The sequence below is a fragment of the Camelus dromedarius genome, chromosome 11, assembly GCF_036321535.1.
Source record: "Camelus dromedarius isolate mCamDro1 chromosome 11, mCamDro1.pat, whole genome shotgun sequence".
Taxonomy (NCBI): domain Eukaryota; kingdom Metazoa; phylum Chordata; class Mammalia; order Artiodactyla; family Camelidae; genus Camelus; species Camelus dromedarius.
In genome coordinates this window covers 37,346,347-37,369,084 of record NC_087446.1, presented here as the reverse complement: position 1 = coordinate 37,369,084, position 22,738 = coordinate 37,346,347, and the positions used below count along the sequence as shown (strand labels likewise).

At 49.4% G+C, this 22,738-nt stretch overlaps 2 protein-coding genes across 5 annotated transcripts in view; one reads left to right on the top strand and one right to left on the bottom strand.

Annotated features, from left to right (window-relative positions):
* The window catches only part of NT5DC3 (5'-nucleotidase domain containing 3), a 60,542-nt gene extending 50,646 nt beyond the window's left edge, over positions 1-9,896 (top strand). For all 4 annotated transcript variants that reach the window (XM_031462918.2, XM_031462917.2, XM_064491659.1 and 1 more), the window contains 2 exons: positions 3,503-3,567; positions 5,415-9,896. In XM_031462918.2, coding sequence (XP_031318778.1) covers positions 3,503-3,567; positions 5,415-5,667 — 318 coding nt within the window. In that variant the 3' untranslated portion in view covers positions 5,668-9,896. The remainder of the gene's footprint in view (positions 1-3,502; positions 3,568-5,414) is intronic.
* A 1,849-nt stretch (positions 9,897-11,745) lies between these two features.
* Positions 11,746-22,738, bottom strand: part of STAB2 (stabilin 2) — a 133,698-nt gene continuing 122,705 nt past the window's right edge. The window contains exons 62-69 of the mRNA XM_031462915.2: positions 21,518-21,683; positions 21,266-21,372; positions 19,169-19,288; positions 18,240-18,380; positions 16,840-16,947; positions 15,839-15,967; positions 14,651-14,767; positions 11,746-12,240 (exon numbers count right to left, since the gene is read on the bottom strand). Of these exons, the coding sequence (XP_031318775.2) occupies positions 12,190-12,240; positions 14,651-14,767; positions 15,839-15,967; positions 16,840-16,947; positions 18,240-18,380; positions 19,169-19,288; positions 21,266-21,372; positions 21,518-21,683 (939 nt within the window). The 3' untranslated portion in view covers positions 11,746-12,189. The remainder of the gene's footprint in view (positions 12,241-14,650; positions 14,768-15,838; positions 15,968-16,839; positions 16,948-18,239; positions 18,381-19,168; positions 19,289-21,265; positions 21,373-21,517; positions 21,684-22,738) is intronic.

The following is a 22,738-nucleotide window of genomic DNA, read 5'->3' as shown; positions in this document are numbered from 1 at the left end:
GTCTGTTGAAATGCAGTGTCCTCACTTCCCCACTGAAGCCCATCGGGAGATTCTGTGGGTAGTGGGATTTGAGAACCTCTGTCAGTGTTTGGGTCCAATCCTGCTTCTGCCTTTAACTTGCTGTGGGACTGCTCCATTCTGGGTCTCAGTTTCCCCATCTGTAAAATGGGATCAACACTTAAGGCTGGGCACCACAGCTTACTGGAAAGAGTCTCAAGGTAAGAGTCAAGATCCTCGTGTACAGCCTCCATCTGATTTTGAAGATAATACCTGCAGTTTGCTGGTTCACTGGAGTTCTGTGGCAGTTTTTTCTGTCAGTTGTATAGACTGTTGGGGGCAGTTAGTGAGGAATGTTGTTCTGGTGGTGATCTCCTGGCCTGTGGCAGCTGCCCCTGGTTGCAGCTGGGACCTTCTCCCCTATCTCATGGGGCATCTCGCTGGTTCTGCTGGCCTGGCCCACGGCCGTCTCAGCGTGCGTGCCGACTCTTTTAGGATAAGGGGCGTGGATGGCTGCCCTCTTGGCTGACACACCTGCAGCCTCTGGCCGTGGCCTGCTGCCCACGGCCTGCCAGCCTGCTTTGGAAATGGGCAGGGAGCTGTCTTGCCTGGCCCAGCTGGCAGCGAGCTCAGGCAGGGCTGTGGGGAGTGGCAGGCCAGGTCCTTCCTCCAGGGCGCACACATTCCAGAACATGGGGCCCTGCACGTCCCCCAGGCCTTGCTTCCAGTGCATTCTGGCTCCAGTGCTCTTTGGCTCATCTCTGGCGAGGACTGGTTCTGTTTCCCTTACTGTGCTTGTTGGTGAAATAATTGTCTAAAAATAAAAGGCATCAGTTCTGGGTTAATGTAGTTTCGAGTCTGTGCATAGGTCGCGGCAGTACTGATGGTTACTCGTTACGCGCCGGGCGTTGTGCTGAGTGCTTGCTCCGCGTTGTTCACTCATCGTCCCAGCTGTCCTGTGTGGGTAGCTTAGGCCGCTTTAGAAGAAGGAAACGGGGTATTTAAGAGGTTAGGTAATGTGTCCTGGGTCATAAAATGACAAAGCAAGAACGTGAACCTGGGCTGTGTGGTGCCCAAGTCTGTGCTGTTAAGCGCTGCACTGACGTGTTTCCTGGCTGTGCAGTTTCAAGAGCTCGAGGGTAGCCGGACCTCTTGCCTTGGGTGTGGTCTCTGTGATGTGGGCAGCTGTCAGATACAGAAATGCAACCTGCGTGTAGATGATGTCACTGCATTTTAGCTTTGAGGACGGTTTTTGTTTGTGTTTTGTTTTTTTGTCTTCCTCTCTCTGACCTGTATAAAAAGTTCAGTGAATAAGGGGTGTGTGTTTTAGAGAATAGAAGTGCTGGAAAGATTTCTGTGACTTATAGAGTTAATTCTGTAAGGTGTGTGGTTAGGGAAGGAAGATAAGGGAGTTGACATTGACGTTGCTGTCCCATTTTATAGGAGTGGAAACTGTGGCTGAGAGGTAAGTAACTGTTCCAGAAAAGTCAGTGAACAGCAGAATCAAGCTATTTAGAAACAAGAGCTTACTATGGTCCAGGCACCAGGGGCTTTACGTTCGTTTCATTCTCACAACAACTCTTTGAAGTGGGCAGTGGCATCATCCCCATTTTACAGACAAAGAGCCTGAGGCACAGAGAGAAACCATCTTGCTCATAGTAAGGGGTGGTGCTGGGCCGCAAACCGGGACGACTGGCCCCAGAACCCCCACCTCTGTGCCGTATCGCCTCGGCTTTGGCCACTTTATGGCAGGCTGTCCGGGTGGGTTCACTAGGACACAGAGGAGGGTGGCTGATACTTTAAAAAATATCCAGATGAGTGTCATTTCTCACTGTCCTCTCCGTTTCCTTCCCATTCTCCTGCCCCCATGTTTGCCTGGAAAGCTCTACATTATTCCAGTGATCCTGTGTCACATGTTCCTAGAACTCTCCCCTTTTAGAGCACATAGACTATTCTCTGAGGAGAGAGATTTGTCTCCTGAGGTTGGGTGTGCTCTTTTTGGGGCCAGCAGTGTCATTTGGAGCGCATTCTGGGCAGTAGCACATCGTGTTTTCGTGGTCTGGTTCCCTGGCTCTGCCCTCACTCACCTGGGCCTCTGTCTGTCTGCTCTCGTGTCTTCAGCATCTAGCACTGTGCTTGCCACATGGTAGGTGCTGAATATAAATACGCATATGTGTGTATGTGTGTGTGTGCACAGCTGTATGTGTGTATGTGCATACGCGTGTGTATGTGCTTGTATATGTGTGTGTGCTTGTGTGTATGTGTGTATCTACAGATATGAATCAGTTCCTTGTGGCACCCTACAGAGCTTTGATCTAGTCACATACTTTGTAAGCCTAAATTCTGTAGCGAGTAATTTGTTAAAGTGTGGAAGTTAACTGAAACATGTTCCTAGAACCTACATCAGCGTCCGCAGCAGTGCTGGGCCGGTCAGTCTTCGGGTGCTCCGGTAACACACAGCCGGGGGTCGCGCAGTGGTGGCTGCTTCCTGGTGGGGTAGGCAGCGGCGCCGGGCAGGAACTCCACGTTACAAGCTCAGGGTTTTGTCTGGTGGCCGAGACCCTAAGCGGGTGACTCAGTCAATCCCTTGATCTGGGCAGATGTGATCAACAGAGGGGCCTTGGCTGCCTCATCGAAGCAGATGGTCTGCCTGTTTGGTATTTTCCTCCAGGATCTGAGGCTGCTCCTGTGACCGCGAATTGCGGGGAGCCCCACCTGTCCCCTGCGGTCATGTGCACCTCTGACTCTGGCCAGAGTTCCTGTTTAGTCACAAGAGCCTTGGAGACAGACTTGAGGGATTCCATTGGTTAGGGCTGGGCAGTGGTCATTTTCTCTTTGCCTTTTGCTCTCATTTCAGCCCACCCAGAAAATTCTCTGCTTTTCCATCTGGTTGAGGTGCTCTGCCTTCTTGTGTTTTACAAAAACAACTGTTTTCCCTTTTAAACACTTTAAAAGTTAATATAATACTAAGGGAAAAAAATTAAAGCCAATTATAATTCTACTACTCTTGCACAAATTAAAGAAAAATTTCCATGTTAGTTTCCAAATACATGCACATGTTTTTACATTTTTGTAGTTCGTGGGTGTGCTGTTATACTGGCTGTTTCCACTTAACTGCCATTTTAATGTGTATACATGTTTACTTGTATAATAGGAATGTATTAAGTATGTTTATAGGGGTGTTGCATGCATGTGATGGATACATTACACACACAATATACACGTGTATTTTATGTGGATACATATGCATTATACACAGCCTTTAATAACACTTTAATATCTTGAGTTTATAGGGGCCTTACTTAATAGCTTCATAATATTCCATGTTAATTTGATGAAGGGCAGTTTGCAGCTGGGAAGTTTGAAAATGTTTTATTTCATGCAAGTGTCTGTCTCAGGGTTGACTAAAATTCCTCCAAGAAAAGCTGCCTGTTAAAAAATTCTCACGGCCGGGTGAGTTTATTCACAACGAGAACCGGCTCAATAACTAGCTTGTGTCCTGCAGGTTCACAGAGACGCGGAGTCCCAGCTGGTTTTGCAGGAGTGGAAGAAGGAGAGGAAGGAGATGAGGTAAGAGTGGCCTGTTTCGAATATCACGAATCAGGCCCCAGGCTGCGCTCACTCAGCCGTACACCTTCCCCAGGGCCTGCCTGAGGCTGACTCAGAACAGCCGGTTTTAGCTGCCAGGGGTCACTGTGACCCCCAGTACCCAGACCCAGCCGTCTGCCATTAGTGATGAATGTCATCTCTTCGAGGCAGCGGTGAGCCCCTCACACCTCTCTCCCTTCCCTCCTCCCAGGCCACTTAACTTTCCCGTTTGGGTGGCTGGTGGCCCAGTTGTTGGCAATGCGGGCAGCACTGGAGGCAGCTCTGAACCACAGTGAACTCTTGGGGCTCCTACCACCCCGGTGCTTATTTGTAGCCACGGCTGTTTCAGGAGCGTGTGTGCATCAGCATCACTGTGTTTATTGGCGCAGAAAGCCTTTCTGCTGTCAGGGGAGTTCAGTGGGTGTGCATCTGAGGGAACGGTTATTCATCAGAGGCCGCGTGGACAGGCGTGCATCCCTCAGAGGATGCTGTGTCTGTGGACACTGTGGACGTGACTGTTTCTGCTCTTGTGGCTGCCGTGTCCCCTCCCTCCCCCGCCACGGGCGCAGCTGTGTTAAGGTCTGGAAGTAGCGCTGACTGCCTGGGTTCTGGCCTCTAAGCAGAAGATGGCCGCCTGACGTGGGCGATGTGCGTGCAGAGGGAGCAGAGTCCATCCCCTGGGGCTGCGGAAGCCTCTGCTGTATTGAATCAGTCCTCCCTCTCCCTCTCAGTGTGTCTGTTGGGAGCTTATTCTGACATGGTTGTTGCTCTCATGTGGGTATAAAAATATTGGTGAGAGGGTGATGGGCATATGATCTGTTAGACTCTGGGCCCCTCACCGCTGAAGGCCAAATCTGAGCCCTACACTCCAGGGACCTCACACTATTAGAGAATGGATTTATTTCACCTGTCAGAGATTTTGTTTTGAATTCAAATCTCTAACAACCTCACATCTCAATGAGATTTTTCAGTAAAAGTTTAAAAGCCATTTATGCTGCTCCACCTGCAGACTTAATTGAGGTCTTTTAATTTTCTTCTACTTGTAGCATCTGTCACCTTATGAAGACAGACTAGTAGCTTTTATCACACATTTGTATAAAAGATTATGTTTTCTGCTGTGTTTATAACTGATTTACTAACAGTCAAATGGTGTTTATCCATTCTGCTGGAACGGTCTCTGTGTAGGGGTCCCAGCTACCAGACTGGATGGTGTGCATATCCTGTGAATGTGTGATGGGGTGTGGATTTATGCACAGAGGCGGGTATTGAGGGCCTTAGAGCCTGGGGTGGAGTGAACAACCTTGCAAGATTACAGGTATCTGCCTGTAACCCAAGCTCTGAGGAGGCGTTTGAAGCCCTGTAATGGATGGTGGAGATGTATTTTCATCTCTATAAACTATGCCTTAATCTCTTAGACATAAAGTACTTTCAAGTTTGCAATATGCTTTTTAATTTCTCTTACTTCTCTCTATAACCTCATAAAAACGGGGCCTTGATCCCATTCTGCAGACAAGGGGCGTTTGGAGACTCTGAGAACATTCTGCATGTCTGTGGACCTTCAGAAGCTCCCGCACCCTTTGTGTTTGGGAAATGGTGGGGTTGCACATTTAGGGGAGCCTCCAGCAGTGCCGTCTCCAGCTGGCCTGTGTGGGGAATGTGGTCAGAGTTGTTTTGATGGATGGACAGACAGACTGGTTTTCCCAATTAGAAGTCGGGGCTGCTCTAGGCTAATTTGAGTCCTATAAATAAGAAACGGCGATGTGGATTTCAGTAACTTAAAAGACAGACCTTTTTGGAATCATCCTCTGTTGCTTCTTTTGCTGCTTCAGAGAAATGACCAAAGGCTTCTTCAATGCCCAGTTTGGAAGCTTGTTCCGCACAGACCAGAACCCGACGTACTTCCTGAGACGCCTGTCACGATTTGCTGACATCTACATGGCGTCCCTGAGCTGCCTCCTCAACTATGACGTCAGCCACACGTTCTACCCCCGGAGGACCCCGCTGCAGCATGAGCTCCCCGCCTGGGCCGCCCAGCCCCCCTTCTCCAGGCTCCCCCTCCTACAGGAGGCCCAGGCTAAGTAGCCAGGGGCCCGCCCCGGCCCAGAAAGAAACAAGGCTGGAACCAGCAATGGCCCTGCACTGGGAAGACTTGGCGTGGATCTGAGTGAGTGTCCCTCTCAGAAACCATAAGGTATGCCTTGTGATGTTTCTTTTATACATTATGGACAGTACCCCCACTCGTGAAGACGGAAGCTCGTAGCTCTTGGGGCTGCCCTCCTGGACACGTGGGGACGGCAGCTGCTTCCTGTTGACCCTCGGAGATCGGCCTTGTTTACCGAGGTCCTGTAGCCCATGCCAGCCTTCCTGGGAGCGGGGCTTCTCCATGCCCCCTCTGTATTCCAGCAGGTGATGTTGTGAAACTCCTCTTGACTCTTGCACCAAGAATGCACTGGACGTTCACAGGTGGTGCCGGGGTGAACTGCTGGCAGAATGCTGGGTATCCGTGAGCCCCGCGGTGGCACACACGGCAGTCAGCGGCAGGGACGGGCCCTGGACAGCAGCCGCTCCCTGAATCGCTTGGTTCCACGGCTTCAGTGCTCTGGTGCGTCACCTGAAAGCAGACTCGGCCTCCCCGGAAGCCTGATGTGAGAAAGAATGAGAGAAGTCGCAAGTCCTTGGCTTTGGTTGTCCTCCGCACCCGTTTCCTGTGTCCTGCCCCGTGCAGGGGAGGGACAAATGGTGCCCCAAGTGACGAGCAGTCTTTCATTTTCCCAGAAGAGAAGGGTGAGGAGAAAAGAGCTTCTGGTTAAATTTCCAGACAACAGAACAGGTTGGTTGAATAAGGCAGCGAGAAACAAACAGGTGAGAATAGCCAGTGCATCTGCAGTGGATCTCCCGGGCGCCCGTTACACCTGAACCCTCACTCCCCCAAGTGTTGGTTGAATGTGCTTACTGGAGAAAAATGAAACCAGAAAATGTCCTTGTACAGAGGCGCCATGCCGTGACCCCCACCAGGTGTGTGTCTTGTCGCGAACGTGTGCATTTCCAGAAGCCCTCCTTGTCTGGAGGGCAGTGAGCAGGTGCCTGTCTCTGTCCTGACTGGTCAGCCAAGGAAAGGGGCTTGAATCCAGCAGGAGGGGAGGGAGGTGGCCTCACTGCTTACCATCTCCCACCCCCTCCTCCCCTTAGACTGCTTTCCTGCCACGTTTGTGTGGCTGTTTTGGGAGTTTGGGTGGTTTTCTTTAGGTGTCTGTGTTTAATGTGGGAGAGGATCAAGACCATTGAAGCTAAGAGAAACAGCTGGCAATGACCTAGCTACTGAGTGTTCTCATTTCTTTCCGAGAACAAGGCAAGTGACATGCATCCTTAAACCGAAGGGATGCTGGGACAGGAGGGGCTTGTGGAGAGAGTACTTGCTTATTCAGTATTTTTAATTTTTTCATGTATGGGAGCCAGTTGTTGATGAGATGCTGGCTTGGCCTTCCCAGGCTACCTGCCTGGATGCAGAAATTAGATGGGTTCTGTAGCATGCTCTCATGCTGCCTGTTGTAATTGGCGTGTACTTGTGATGTTTTCAATATGTTTAAAATAGTGAAGGGGACTCTAGACCTCCTAGGCCCAATTAGCCCCTTTTTTTCTTCTAAATTTTATTATAAACACAGTTAGTCCATTCCTTTCTTGGAATGCAGTAGGCATTTGGTTCGCTGTTTGTCAGTACCTGGGACTTCTGAGCATCAGAGTGTTGGAGGCTGGCATTGAAGGGGTACAGGTAGATGCCCAGAACCGCTTGGTGTTGGGGTTCTCCAAGGATGTGCTGGTACCTTTGGCTGATAGTTTCTGCTTTTGAGAAGCTGAGTAAGGAAGTTAAGTGTTATTTTAAAACTTTGTCTTAGTTTTTATCTCATCAAGTATTCATTGGATGGCTCTTAGGTGCCAGTTATAGAGTGTTTTGTTTACTCCAGAATGAAGTACAACTATTTTTAAAACCCGCTTTTATGTATGTCTAGGTTAGGTGACCCAAGCCTAGGGGAAGAAATACATTTTCTGGGTATGAAAAGTGAATTTTATGATTTACTACCAATTAAGGTTTCAGTCTCTAGGCCGTTGAACATGGCGGTGTTGAGATCTGCCGGGCAGCAGCACCTGGCCTCTGTCTGAGCAGAGCCCACCGAGCGTACGCCTGGCGGGCTGCAAGCCCATGCCGGGGCGGGCGCACAGATCTGGGCAGCCGTCTCTGTAGGAAGGACAGGCCTGCTCCTTGTCTATGCTCAGTTGGGATCGATTTTAACTTGCTACTGTCATGACTCGGCTGGGATTCAGCAGGCTGCACTGTGTTTTGTTCTTTCTGGTGCGTTCCCTGGGGTGCAAGCTGATGAATGTGTATTGGTTACAGAGGAAGGGAGTCTATTCTCTACCATGTAAAACATCGATTTGGGAAGTGCACAGAATAAAATTAGTTTGCACTCTGAAAAGTATTTTCTCTTTTTAGCATCCATTAGACAGATTTTCTCAGAATGACGTGAACAAAAATTCATGGTCCGGGGCAGTCCCTGCCAGGTGTGACGGTTGAGCGAGGCTCACCGTACCTGTAGCAGGTTGTTCTGGAGGGGACCTGCACAGCTGGTTTTTCCAGAGTTGCTTCTATAGATAAAATCTGGCTTTTAAAATATTTTAGGAGTTTGGCTTACAGCTCCCACTTTCCTCCTAACGTATATGGCCTTCTTTTTCCTTTTTAAAATTCTCTTCAGCTCCCTTGAAGCCACGTAACATAAACCACCTGTTTCTGATTCAGGCACATTTCAGACCGAATTTCTTGTTGCTCTGAATGCACTGGTCCTCTTAATTACTGCAAAGGAGAAATGAAAAGTAATTTTTCCTCCTAGCTAATTTAGCTTTGGGTGAACTAAATCGCTTTCCCTTTCTTTTCCTCCCCAAAGGCCTTTGAAGCAGTAGTGTGTGCGGTAAATACTGGAATTGGTTTCCACTCTGCAGAATGTTCGTGAGCTGCCAAAGACCCACTCTGGGGCCCTTGTCTCAAATATGCTCTCAGAGTAAATTTGGCCAGAGGCACAGTCCCTTGATTGCTCTATTCAAGTGTTAGGAAGCCTATGATTTGCCTGCTTAATACTGATTTCCTTTAGTACCAATTTCCTCCCAACCTCCTTTTTTTCTGTTAGCATATGGGAGGTTGGTCCCAAGTTCAGCTAACTTTTAATACCCTGATGGGTTAAGGAAAAGAAAGAGTGAAATTTCTCTAATGCTGGGCCCAACAAGCTTTTTCTATAAAGGGCCAGACAATAAATACTGTCTACTTTGTGGGCCTCTTCTGTGGCCCTTCCTGTACGACTGGGCACGCCTGTGTTCCATTACAGCTTGGTCTATGAGAACCACCTGCAGTCTGGATTTGGCCCTTGGGCCGTGCACGGTGTGCTGGCCCCTGCTCTGATGGATGTGTTGGTGGCAGGGGCAAGGTCACCTTGCTGGAGGCGTGCAGACAAACCCGCTCACAGTCAGGTGCAGCTAGGAGGTCCGTAGGCAAGTGTGCCAGATTCCCCCATGAGCTCCTCTCTGGGCATATTTCCTCATGTGGCCAGTGGTAAAGTACTGTGTTTCCAGCACATGGCATGACTCTCGTTGTGTAATTGAGCTGCCAGGCTCGGCACTCACTGAATATACCTCTCATCGCAGTAGTCTGTGATTGTGCTTGTAGTGTGTGGTGGGCTTGGCTGCCCAGGATCCCCTTCAGGACCCAAGGACTTACTCTCCTGACTGCTGGCTCACAGTCTGCAGCTGCCCATCCTCTGTGGGAGCTTCCCTTGCTGAAAAGTCCTGCCTCGGGCGAGGGTGTGGCCCGGCTCCCTTCCTGGAGCCTCAAAGGCCCATCCAGCCCCAGAGCTGGGGGGCAGGTGCGCAGCTGGGGCCTCCTCGTGTCTGTACTGCCGCCCAGCTCCTGCCCCACCGGCCTGGCTTCCTTCCCTTTTCACCCCTGCTCCCCTTCCCAGGTGTTGATCCCAAGAACAATCCCCTGAAAACGTCCTGCATGAGAACCTCCATATCTGTGTTTGCTTTCTGGGGAACCCGACCCACAACTGTGCTCTGTACTTTTCTATACTGCAGGCTTCAACTCCTAGGAAACCGTTTTCTAATTATTTAGTAGAATGACAGATCGTTTAATTTCAGACACAATGAATGCAAATTAGGTAGACTTGCTATTTATTCTGAATGTGAATTTGCTATTTATTCTAATTGTTGATTTTATGTCATACGACGTTGAACTTATTGCCAAATAAAATTTTGAATTGTCCAGTTTATTTTAAGTCATCTGTTTTATGTGCTTTAGTGGCAAAATACCACATTCTAATGCACCCCAAAATGCACATCCCTGAGAGGAGGCAGCAAAAGATTTATGGTGTACTCCTCACCGCCCTCGTCCCCACACCCCCAGCAAAGCACTGCCGCCTGTTTTCAGAGCTTGAAGACCGTGAAGTTAAGCCACGGACAGAAAACTGGTGTGAACGTGGTCTTAGGCGGGCAGCCAGTAACCCACCTGGAACTTCCATCCCTCACAGACAGTTCCTTCTTCGAGAACAAGGAGGAAGACAGTGACCTGTTTGCAGTCAAATTACCAGGTAAGTTGGAAACTGGAAGCGTTTGAAGGGAAAATAATACTGAATTAGGAGTGCATGTTTTGATGTCAAGTGACTGCTGGGTTTTGGATAAATCTGTGAATATTTTGAAGAGCTATTTTAACTGTTTAATTGTGTGTGTGTTTAAACTTAATCCTTGACCTCTCACTGTGCCAGGAATGTCATCTCATTCACTTCTCCTGCGGGTGGCCTGCTGGCCCTCCTCTGAGTCGCTCGCCTTTTTGTGCCTGCGGTGGTGGCGTGGGTGGGCTCTCTAGTGAATCTGTCCGCCTTCCTTCTGGGGAGCGATTTCCTGGAAACCTGGTATTGCTGCCATCGTGGCACGTCATCCGAGCGGAGGTGGTAAGTTGTTCTTCTGCCTGAAACTGGGCTTCCTTCCTTTCCTGGAGTGGTGAGGAAACTTATGAGACTCAGGCTTCTAGAACTTTGGACTTGGTGGAGCAGAAACTCTGATGATGTGGAGCAAAGTTATTTGGGCCATGAGAGTGACAGAGAGGAGAGGCTGAGATGTGCTCCACTCAGCCTTTCACTCCTCTGTCCGCAGCAGGGACTCCCAAGCCTGGCCAGTGCACCCCTGGGGACAGTTTGGAAATGGTGGTGGGCGGGCTGGAGGGTGCCCAGCTGTCAGTGATGCAGAGGCCCCTGCGGGCCTTTTGAGGGTGTGGTGGGCATCCTGCCTTGCTTGGGGAGTCCTGCACAGTGGAGAACTGGCCCTACACATCACCAATGTAAAGTTCCAGAACATTTTTATCACCTAAAAGAAGCCTCGTGTCTCTTAGCAGTAACTCCATTCTGCCCTTCCCCAGTTCCTCCCTGGCAGCCACTAATCTTTTGGTCTCTATGAATTTGCCTATTCTGGACATTTCATATAAATGGAATCATACAGTACATGGTCTTTTGTGTCTGGCTGCTTTCACTGAGCATGTTTGCAAGGTTCATCCATGATGTTGCAGGTATCAGTCCTTCCGTCCCTTGTAAGGTGAGTGATACTTCACTGTATGGACAGACGCTTTGGTTATGCATCTGTAAGTGGTGGACATTTGGAGTGGTTTTGACATTTTGGCCGTTATGAGTAATGCTGCTGTGAACCTACATCTGTAAGTTTTTGTCTGGACATGGTTTCATTTCTCTCGGGTCTATCCCTAGGAGTGGAATTTCTGGATCGTATGGTAGCTGTATGTCTAGCTTTTAGAAGACCCGCCATGCTGTGGTGGCACCATTTTACAATCCTACCCACAGAGAAGTAGGGCTCCGGTTTTCCTGTATCCTCGCCAGTACTTGCTATTGTCTGCCTTTGATGGTAACCAACCTAGGGGATGTGAAGTGGTGTCCCATTGTGGTTCTCCTGTCTTAAATGCACAGACAAGCAAACAAAACAGAATTAAGAAAGAGGCACTTAAAAGGCAGATGTTGGTGATTTGAAAAGGCCCTGGTAAGCTGACCTTACCGTCAACGTTTGACCCCTCTGGCGGTGAACAGTAGTTTTGTTTCCCAAAACACTGAATTTGTTCCACTGACTTTATTTCTGTTCCATAACCAATAGTTGAGCACATTTCACGGGCCAGACCCTGTGCTGGGTGCAGAGATACAAAGACGAACGAGGGAAGGTCTTGCCCTCAGGAGCTTGCAGTCTAACAGGGAAGTAAGACAGGGCCGCTAGAGTTGGGGGGTGGGAAGTGGTAAGAGCCACTTGAAAGAAGGACAGCAGAGGGTCAGAGAGGGGAGCAGACCTCCTGGTTGGTGGGTGGACTTAACACACGGTCTCTCACCCACAGGAACAAAATAATCTCCAGGATCAACCCAGAAGGTGAGGTACGGCTTGAGGGTTTCACACTGTGAAATGTTAAAGGATCTTACGCTCCCAGTAGGCGCTGGGCTGAGGATTCACAGCTGAGAGCCCCTCAGGCTCTAGGGGCCCAGAGGGCCGCGGTGCCATCGGGTGGGGGCAGGTCCGGCCTCACAGCGCCCCAAGGGGGTCACTGCTCCCCAGCGGCTGGTCATCAGGGTCCTGAAAAGAGAGGTCTGTGAAATGCGCAGAGGCCAGGACGTTCTGCTTGGGAATCCTGCCACGATTCGCGTTCTTTTTGGCTACTGGTCTGAGGCCTTGGTGGAGTTTGGATGCGCTACCCTCAAATATGACACCTTGGTGCATTAAATATCTTCAGCTGAAGGAATTTTTAAAAAATGGCAGAAGCAGGAAGGTCACTCTGACCCACGCTGCCCCCTTGCCCTTCCTCCCTAAAACAGGTAATAACATTCCTACGGGCAAGGTGCCCTCCCTGTACCAGGAGGAAAGAGGACACTTAGCACCAGAGGTGGGGAGTTCGGGGGCCAGGAAATCTGTACCAACCTTGTTAACTAACTGTTATCTTCCTAGTTATTTCTTCACTAGTCAGTACCCCTAGGCCCAAACCTCTTTCGCTTGTCAATTCTTAAATTTATTGTCTAAAAGGTACAAAAGCTTCCTGCTCTGGTCACCTCTTGGGGTCTGTGTTCTCTCGTGAAGACTCCCACGTACATGTCAACATTCAGTAAGATGAATATTTTCTCTTGTGTCTGTCTCGGTCAGTTTACTTTTCAGACTCAGCCCAGCATCCTATGAGAGCTGAGGAAAACCTTTTCCTTCCCTATAGCCTAAAACACAGTTCTTCCCCGAGTGCCCTGTGAACACATGTGTGGCTTCTGTCTGCTGCTGTCTCGTGTCTCACGCTGGGCGGTGGGGCGGTATGGACGTTGGGGCCCCCATTCTGGGTGCAGTCGCTGCTGTTTGAAGGTGTGTGGCCCCGGACAAGTCTTTTCAACTTTGCTGTAATTTCCTCATCTGTAAAGGGTCCTGATGATATTTACTTGACGGGGAGGTGCAAGGATTAAATCAGACACAACATTAAGGTAAAAGTACCTTACTAAAGGTGGCTTTTCCTATGACTACGAAAGGGTCCTTTCAGTTTGAAAATTCATACTAACTGGGAGAGACGCCCGAGCATTTGAGAAGGTCTAACCAGAAGCCACGCTCTAGAGGCAGCCACCCCGACCCTTCTCACTGTCTTTGGCTCTGATCAGCACCAAAGCTTTGTTAATTAGCATAACGGCTATTCAAGAGGTCTAGGGTGGCTCCAGACAGTCTGAAAGCAACACCTGCACCTTTCATATCAAAAGCATAAGAATCTAGCACATTTTGGGCTGGCACTCTCAGCTTAGGATTCCTGTGACTGGAACACGTTTGCCATCTGGTCCAATTAGAAGGGTTTAGCTGAATCCTGCATCTAGGATACTGTGACCTGCCTCAGGTGAGTCTTTCATGCACAGTGCTGATGGAGCCCTGAGAAGAGGTCAGAAAGCTGGGAAGGCATGGAGAGCCTTGAACTGGATGTGTCATTTCCTACCCCCCTGCTTTTTAAATGAGGTTGATTTCAACATAACGATGCTTACAGAAGCAGACTATCAGTAAATGCAGTTTAGCTGAACTTGCCCTTGCCATCTGGACTGGAAACTGTTACCTGGGTTTGATTAAAAAACAAAACAGGATTTATGATCCAGTTAATTTTTAGTCTGTTGCAAACATTAAATCTGCTACCACAGGCACTGAGAACCACAGGATAGTAATGGCTTGGCCTTTCTGGTGACCAGGAGACACTCAGGGAGCCCACCCAGAATCTCCCCATTAGAACAAAAGATGCTCCTGGTGTTCTTATCACTTAGGAAATTCTAAGGGTTTTGGGAGCTCTGTGCCAGGAACCTGGGCAGAGACCACTGTGTATTTTCTATTATCTCACGTCCAGCTTCTCAGTCCAGACCTGGTACTAAATGACAGGCAGGGTGTATCTTCCACATTCAGTGTCAATAGGTGCCTGCCCTGCCACGGGGTCCTCCTCCTCACCCCAGTGGAGGCTCCATCTAAGCCCAAGGGTCACTAACTCTAGAAACAAATAAATGGTCCTTTCCTGGAAGACCAGAGCAAAACATGTGCTCTAGACCTAAAAGACCTCATCAAAGAAACGTAGCTCCTAAAGCAAGAAGCAGCTCTGACTAAATGCGGTGGAATCCTGGGCAACAGTGTGGATACAAGTTAAAGCAGTTGTATGTCCTACTTTGCACCTGCTACCTCATCGATGTTTGTGGCAGAATTCAGCCCCAGATTTCTTCTCCTTGTGACCTCTCACCTGGTCACGAGGTTGGGGTTGGGCAATCCCTAATTCTCTTCTACCTCTGTTGGATGCCATCCACCCCAAAGAGCGCAGGAGCATTGAACAACCGCACAGTTTCACCCAGCTTGTGTCACTCATTTTTAGGCTTGCTGCCTGGAGACACGTTCTAGAAGTGAGATTTCTTGATACAAAGGTTTCCACTGAGATTTGCTAAAAGACATCATTCCCTTGCACCCTGACTGAACCTGTTCCTAGATAAAAATGCAAACTCACCGTGAAGGGGTTGTAGGAAGGTTCTGGGGTTGCCGAAGTCGTGCTCTCGTACATGGGGTTCGAGATATCCTCAGGCTGCTGCTTGCCAAGAGCTGCAACGTCAATATCCTCATCCGACTGCTCAGAAAGACAAGTGCAGGGCTGAGCACCACGATGTCCCCAAGGTGGGAGCAGAGCATCTCATCCAAGTTGGCAGGTAAAGCAAGCCCTGCCCCCACCTCCGGGAGCTTATCCTTTTTATTTTATTGGGATCTGATTTACATATAATATCATGCACCAGTCTTAAGTGTTCTGCCCAATGACTTCTTAATATGTCCACCCCGGTGTGATCAGCATATAGCATTTCCATCCCCCTGGAAAAAGTGCCCTCATGCTCCTTGACCACCATATGCAGTCCCATGTAGGTAACTGCTCTTCTGACTTTGATCACCAGGAGTGGTTTTGCCTGTCCTTGAACTTAATATGAAAGGCATCGTACAGCATGTGCACTTTTGCTCAATGTGATCTCTTCTAGATCACATGTACATGGTGCTTAGGAATTTGCAGGTTATCTGCCAGAAGGCAGTGACCTACTGCTTGAGGGCTCTGTACATCTCCACCAGACATGTCTGGGAGAGGCAGCAGCAGGAGAGGGTGGGCTGGGGAGGAGTAGGAAGCACAGAAGGGAGGGTGCTCGGCTGCTGTGCTGCTGCCGAACCCGGGCCCCAGTGCCTCTGCAGGGTCACCCCATGGTCAGCCAAGACCCGCTGACCTGGATGTGGGCTCATCGGTTCAGATAGGGCCAAATGCGTTATGCAGGCTTTGGCGTGAGGCCTCTGGCTTTGCAGGTCCCCCACCCTGTTCCCCCACTCTTAGAGTCAGACTGGAAGCCCAAATCAATCATGCTGGGTGTTTGTCTTGTGACTCCTCCCAGGTGAACGGCCTCCAAGCCAAACCCCTGGTACAAAGGGCTACTGGCCACCACCGCAGTCCTCACCACACCCCACCTGCCAGGAAGAGGGCCTTGGAGCTGCTGCTGCTGTTCATCTCGGGTACAGACCCCACCCAGGAGACAGGAAGTATGTGCCGAGCATCCAAGTGCTGGCCAGCTCTCTGAAGCAGCCACTCAGCTGGTACAGTAGCCCAGAGCCAGGAGCTGCATTTCAGAGAGGACCCTCATCACCAGGTTCCCCTTTTCCCCTGTCTTACCTCAAAACGCTGGAAGCCAGTTGTTCTCCGGTTTAGTCGCAAGTAAGAATATGCTGCCAAAATGATGGCTCCAATGACCAGGATGATGGCAAAGGAGACCCCTGTTCCCAAGCCAGTGTGGCTTGAAGCCTGAACATAGAAAGGAGAGGGGTTGGTACTCAAAACTAGTGACTTCCCCAAAGAGGTTTACTTTCTGGAGCCTGCCCCATCCTTGCTGGCTTGAGGCATCCTGGTGCCAGTTGGGATAAAAACATACATCTAGCCCTTACTACTTCCAGGGTCTGTTCTAAGCTCCCTTACATGAAATAATCCACTTAAATGCATAGTAACACAAAGAGATAAGGGCAGTTTTTATTGTTTCCATTTTTATATGGGGGAGTGGAGACACAGAGAGGCTAAGCACTTGCCCAAGATCACACAGCCTGGCTTTGGAGCTTCTGTGCTCAACCCCTGTGCTGTGGAACCGCTCAGCAGCCAACTGTGCTCATCTCTCGCTCACACTTTCAGAACAAAGAATACTAACACTGCCACCAGCAACCAACTCTCATACAGCATATACTATGTGCCGGAGACCATCTTCATTATTTTACATTAACTCAGTAGTCCCCCAAGAACTCAGGGAGGAAGGCATTCTGACCTCTGTTTTGCAGATGAAAAAAATGGCTTGGTGATGTTCTGGGACTTGTCTAAGGTCACACGGTTATGAAGTGGAGGGGCTCAGGATTGCTCTCTCCCCTTCCAGTGGTTTCTCCATTGGCCCAGCCTGCCCCTTTCGTTCAACAAATACTGATGGTGACAGGTGTTCTGTTGCTAATGCACTGGAGCAGGGGTGGGATATAGCAGGGCCAGGCATCCCTGAGGTCAGATGCCACAGATGGAAAGGCTCCTCCAGTATTCAAGAGGAGGGAGGGGGTGGACCTGGCTTCCAGTAGTAGTTTGCTTCATGGCGGGTGAACATTGGGGCTCCTCCTGGCCCCTCACCAGGACCCCTGGATACTTACCACTGGGGTGGAAGGTGCTTTTAAAGGCCTGGAAATGACATGAATGATCCCATTGGAGGCAAAGATGTCCCACTGCAGAATGGCTCTTCCATTGACAAACCTGGTCTCCTAGGGAAATGAAAAGAGGGCTGGTGGGGATCTCTGACCATCTGACTCTTTTTCTCCATGTAGGCAACCCCTTCATGGAGGAAAGTTGTTCCATTTCCCCAAGGTCCTGGAGCCTGAGTTTTAGGCCAATCCTCACAGCTGTTCACTGTCCGGACAACTCGGAACACATTAGTAGCCCTTGGGCCAACAAGCTGATCTAAGAGCTGCAGAGAACCTAAGGGGTCCTTCTGTCCTGCCCCTTGTTTAACAGATGAGGGTTCAAAAGGAAAACAGTGTGTCCAAGATCACCCAGGTCGTAAGTGGCAAACCCCATGCCTCTGGACTCCAGATCCACTGCTGGGAACATCACACCACACTGTTAGAAAGGGATTTTAAGTGATGTAATTCCTTGCTAATCTTGTGAGCCACTGGCTTGTGTGGGCAGTCACCTGAGAGATCATTAGAAATGCAGAACCTGGTCCCACAAAGCACCTGCTGAATTACAAGGTGCATTTTAGCAAACCTGCAGGTGATTCAAGTGCCTGTTAAAGTTTGAGAAGCAGTGGTCTAAACTACTGATCTTCATTAACAAAGATCATTTATTAGGTAAAAATTAAAAACATTCATTTAGCCCTTGCTATATGACAGGCCCTGTTACTCCACATCACAAGCCTTGAATCTCACTGAATCTCCATAAAAGCCTATGATTTGATCATTGTGGTTGTCATGGTCACATTACCACCACCACTACCACCACTTCTAATAACACAACTGCCATCATCATCCCTGCCATCCCCACCACCATTATCATCATCAAAAATAATGTCACTGTTACTACCACCATCACCGCCACCGCCACCATGACTGTCGTCATCCCTATTTTTCAGAGGAGGAAATGAGGACACAAAGAGGCTGGATGACTTCTCTGAGTTTCCAGAGCTAGCAAGTGGCAGAACAGGATTTCATACTAGGGTCATTTGACTTCAAGGCTCACGTGTTAAGACCTAGGATAGGCTGACAATCTGACAGAAATAAAGGCCTAGAATCAGACTGTTTTAAAATAGTTTCACTTACAGTTCCTCATTACCAGCTTCTGAGGCTGGAGGTCATTAATGGCTTATTTCCCAAGGGCTAGGGGCTGCCTAACGGTCAGTGCGATGTGTTAGGGTGCACAGCTAATACCATCCCCTGATTGTAGGTTTAGCGTTTACTTTCACATTTTGAGTTTCTATCTATTAAGCACCTACTGTCTGCTAGGAGCTTTCCATGTGTTATCTCCAGTCCTCCCAGTTAGCCCAGAAGACTTTTCATACCACTTGGTGCTGGTCCTGGCTGGAGGTGATGAGCAGCCGGCTTCCCAGCCTGGTGTTCAGGATGGTGCCGTTGACAAGGTCATTGTAAAAAAAGATGCTGACATTGGAGAGGTGGTGCTCAATGTCCTGCCCAGACAGAGTCTGAGAGGAAGGGAGAGACACAAGAACGGTCTTTAAAGGCCAAGCAGTATTTTTTCTTTTTAATAATAAGAATGACACTGAAAAAAAAATCACCTCTCAAGGACCTGCCTTTTCTGCCTCCACTTTGAAAGTCATTTTTATGGTCTAAGTAGAGCTTCCCAGTGGTGTCCTGGGAAGAGCGGGTCTTGAGTGGGTAACATGTGAGCAGAGGGATTGCTCCTCTCAGCCCTGAGGAGGGGTAGCTCCTGGGGGTGTCAGAGCTTGTGGGGGTGCTGAACAAACACTGCGAGCTCCTGTGTGTGCCGTGACAGGAAGAAATTTGATGTGGATCAGTTGCATCAGTGGCCCTGGTTCTTCACCCCTCCCTGTATCCTTGCCCTTTGCCATGTAAGTCTGAGGGCCGCCTCCTCTGACTTGGGGCTCAACCATGTGACCTGCTGGGGCAGTGGCATAACAAATGACGGGACAGGGGCTTGAAAAGTGCTGGCAGGCCTGGGCTTGCTCTCACCACTTTCTGCCATCGTTGTAGGAACATGCCCAGGCTAGCCTGCTAGAGGAGGAGAGCCCTGTGGAGCAGAGCCCCAGCCAGGCCAGCCCAGCTCAGACATGTGAGCATGCCGGGCCAAGCCCAGAAGAACCGCCAGCTGATCTGCAGATGTGTAAGCCAAATAAATGTGTAGCCCCTGCACTCTGCGGCAGTGCATTATTGTGGTATTACTGTGGTGGTAGATAACTGATACTATCTAGAAGCACTAGTCTGAGGCACAGACACCGGGAACCCAACTCACCTCATTTTCCCCCAGCCCGCTGTTCTGTGGCACAAAGAGGGTGCTTCGGATTGACAGGTCAGTCAGATGTTTCAGAAACGCTCGGCCTCTGGCTGAGCTGTTGGAATAGGCCAGCACTTCCTGGGGAGAGGACGGAGGTGGTCAGATGGGTCAGCCCTGGGGTGCAGGCACCGGGGTGGCGGGAGAGGGTGGCATCACTCCTCTGGGAGTATCCCTGATGGGAGCCCTAACTCAGGCTGCCATGCATCTGCTCTTTTTCCTGACTGCTCCTTGGGAAAGCCTTAGGATTTTTCCTTTCCTTAATGAACCCTACTGTCCCAAGTCACAGCCACATCACAGACCATTCTCAACATGGTAGGCTGCACAGTTCTTTAAAATGTGAAGTGAAATCTTGAGTCTCCTCTTGTCAAAACCCTGCAAGGGCCCCCACTTCACTCAGAGGAAAAGCCAAAGTCCTTACAATGGCCCGTCAGGTCCAAACCGTCTGGCGCTGCTGCTCCTCTGAGCCCACGCCCAGCTGTCCTCTCGCTCCCGAGTCTCTGGCCACACGGGCCTCCTGGATGTTCCGCCAGCTTGCCCAGCACGCTCCTGCCTGTCAGCCTTTGCTTGGCTATTCCTTCCACCTGGAATATTCTTCCTCTGAATCTGCATGGCCAACTCCCTCTCCTCTGTTCACACATGACTCAAATGTTACCTTCTCACTGAGGCCTTCCCTCATCACTCTGTGCAAAATGGGAACCCGGTGCTTCCCCTCCCCACCGCTCTCCTTTTCCCCCCATGGTATAGATCACCTAGCATTTAATACTGTTTACTTGTTTATTCTGTTGTTTGTCTGTTTTGTTCATTGACACATCTTAAAGCACACTGAAAGTGCTCAGTAAATACTCATGGAACAAATTTTAAGAAATCACACTACCCAGTTCAACTTTATCCTTGGGCATACAGGACTGCTGATGCCCAGAGAAGTTCATTACTTTGCTGAAGGGCACACGGCCAGTGGGTTTTGTTCTGACACTGCTGTCACAAGCCAAGCTCCCATGCAGCAGAAACACTGGTTTGGGTGTAGATACTCTTAAGTTCTTTAGAGTATTTACAGTAACCCTGATTTTTAGACCAGTTGGGTGGCTACTTTGGTCTGTGGACAAAGACTCACCACTTTGGGGTCCTTAGTCTAGCTTCTGCCCTGATCCTGTAAGCCCCATACTTATGCTCGGTCTCCCCTCCTTCGCTGTGTCCCTGACATTGCTAAGCCTCAGTTTCCTTATCTACAAAATGGGAATAACAGCAGAAGTGACTTCAGCAGGTTGCATAAGGATTTATTCCTTCTAACAAGTATTTGTTGAGCACCTACTGTATGCTAGCACAAGGCAGAGAGCATCCGATCCCTCATGGAGCTTATGTTCTGTGGACTGAGTGAGTGTGAAAAGTGCTGTGAAACAGCTAGTGCAAAGGAAATGCTCAAGAAATGTTAGCTATTCTTATTCTTGTTGTTATTATTAGCTCAGTTCTTTGCTCAGTCAACACCAATTCTTTCTCCAATTGGGGCTTTCTCTTCATTGGACATGACTTATGGAATATTAAAGTGACTTTATGTGCAGTGTAAAATGCAAGCTGACTCTATGTTGATCATTTGGCTCACTGGGTGATCACCACTTAGCTAACTGCCCGACCCTGTCTGTGAAGACAACGAGCAGCTCATTCCCGCAGATCGGACTGTTCAGCTACTATAGTTGTCAACAGAGATAAGACCACCAGCCAGCACCAACACAGAGTTTTCTATCTGCTGGCTACAGGTCTAAGTACTTTACAAATATGAACTCATCTATTTATCAAAATGACCCTGTGAGTTGGGTGCTATCATCATCCCCATTTTACAGAGGAGGAAACTGAGGCTCAGAGGGGAAAGTAATTCATTCAAGGTGATGCAACAAGTAAGGGGGAAGCCCCAGCTTCAAATTCAGGCAATGCAGTTCAGCGTCCATGCTCTTAACCGCGATTGTGAGCCCCTCTCTGCCTTCTTTCAAGGACTCACCTCTAATACCTGCTCTGAGGCATCCCCTCCTCCCCCGGGTGAAAGCAAGCAGATGTGGTACATACCGTCAGGAAGTTTGTGAGTGAGGGGAAGGACATCAGGACCTGCAACAGATTCCCACTGCATGAGAAGCCATCTCCCACGTAGCCCGCCTTGCAGGTGCAGTTCACATCTGGAAGGCAGGAGCACACCAGGTCCCACGCCAGTGAGGCAGGGGCCTGGGCTGCCCCGTCTCACCCTTGGAGACTGGCTGGCCAGGCTGAGGACCGCTCAGCAGCCGCACAGCCTGGAATCTGACGTGGAGTTGGGGCCGTTACCTTTCATCCGGTAGCAGAAGACATCCCACATTTCATTCTTGTTGCTTCTTGTCCCGTAGTCCACTATCCCAACAACCCCAGAGCCACAGCTCTGGGAGGCGTAGGATGTGGGGTAGGCTACTCGCCCACTGTCCAGCCAGCCTGCCGAGCAGAGGTGGTACTTGGCCTGTGGGGACAGACATGGACATGGGTCAGCTGTAACTTCACATTTGTTGTGAGGTTCTTTGGCAAATGTCTGATTCCCCCGTCAGACTGTAAACTCCATGGAATTCGGGGTTATGGCTCATCTTGCCCATCATATCCCTGTGCGTGGAACACAGTAGGTGTTCACCAGATTCTGTTGACTGAACCACTGGATGGATGAAAGTGGTGTCTTTCTTTTAGGTGCCCAAGTCCTTCACACTCTCTTCTCTTCCTTTTGCTCTTGAGAAAGGATTTGCTGTCAGTTATTTACCCTTGGGTGCAAATTCTTCTGCTGATGGTTTAATAGAACTCCAATTGATCATCATCACCATCCTTACCATCATTACCACACTATTATTACCATCACCATCACTATCATCACTACCATCATAATCCTCAACATCATCGCCAAGACACCATCCTCATCATTACCATTGTAACCAATATCATCATAACCATCATAATCCTCCCCATCATCATCACAGTCTTTGCTACCATCAGCACCATCAGCACCATCATCAGATATCACCATTGCCACCCTCACTGTGACACTTACTGAGAGCTTATTCTGGGGCAGGGTTCTGTTGCAAGGGCTTTTCATGTATCAACACCTCTAACACATCAACCCTTTGAGATAGAAACATTAAAAAAAAAAACTCTACCATACAATTGAGAAAATTGAGGCAAAGAGGGGTTAAGGAACTTGCTCAAAGTCATATAGCCAGCAAATAGCAGAGCTGAGATTCAAACCCATACAGTCTACTCCAGAGCTCTTAATCTTAAAAACTGAGTTCCTACTGTGTGCCAGTCACTGTGCTGTATTACCTTTAGTGCTATACAAACATGCCAGATAGGACGGAGGTTTCAATGGCCTGTTCCAGGCCATACAACCAGCCAGCAGGAGAGAAAAATTCCGACCCTCCCAGTTGCTGGGTCCTGGCACGAAAGGCTTTTGCTCCTTGGTAAAGAAATTTCAGGTCTGAAGGTCTGGCTGTGATGGAAGTCGGAGCTGTAGAATTACACTGGTAGGCAGTGATC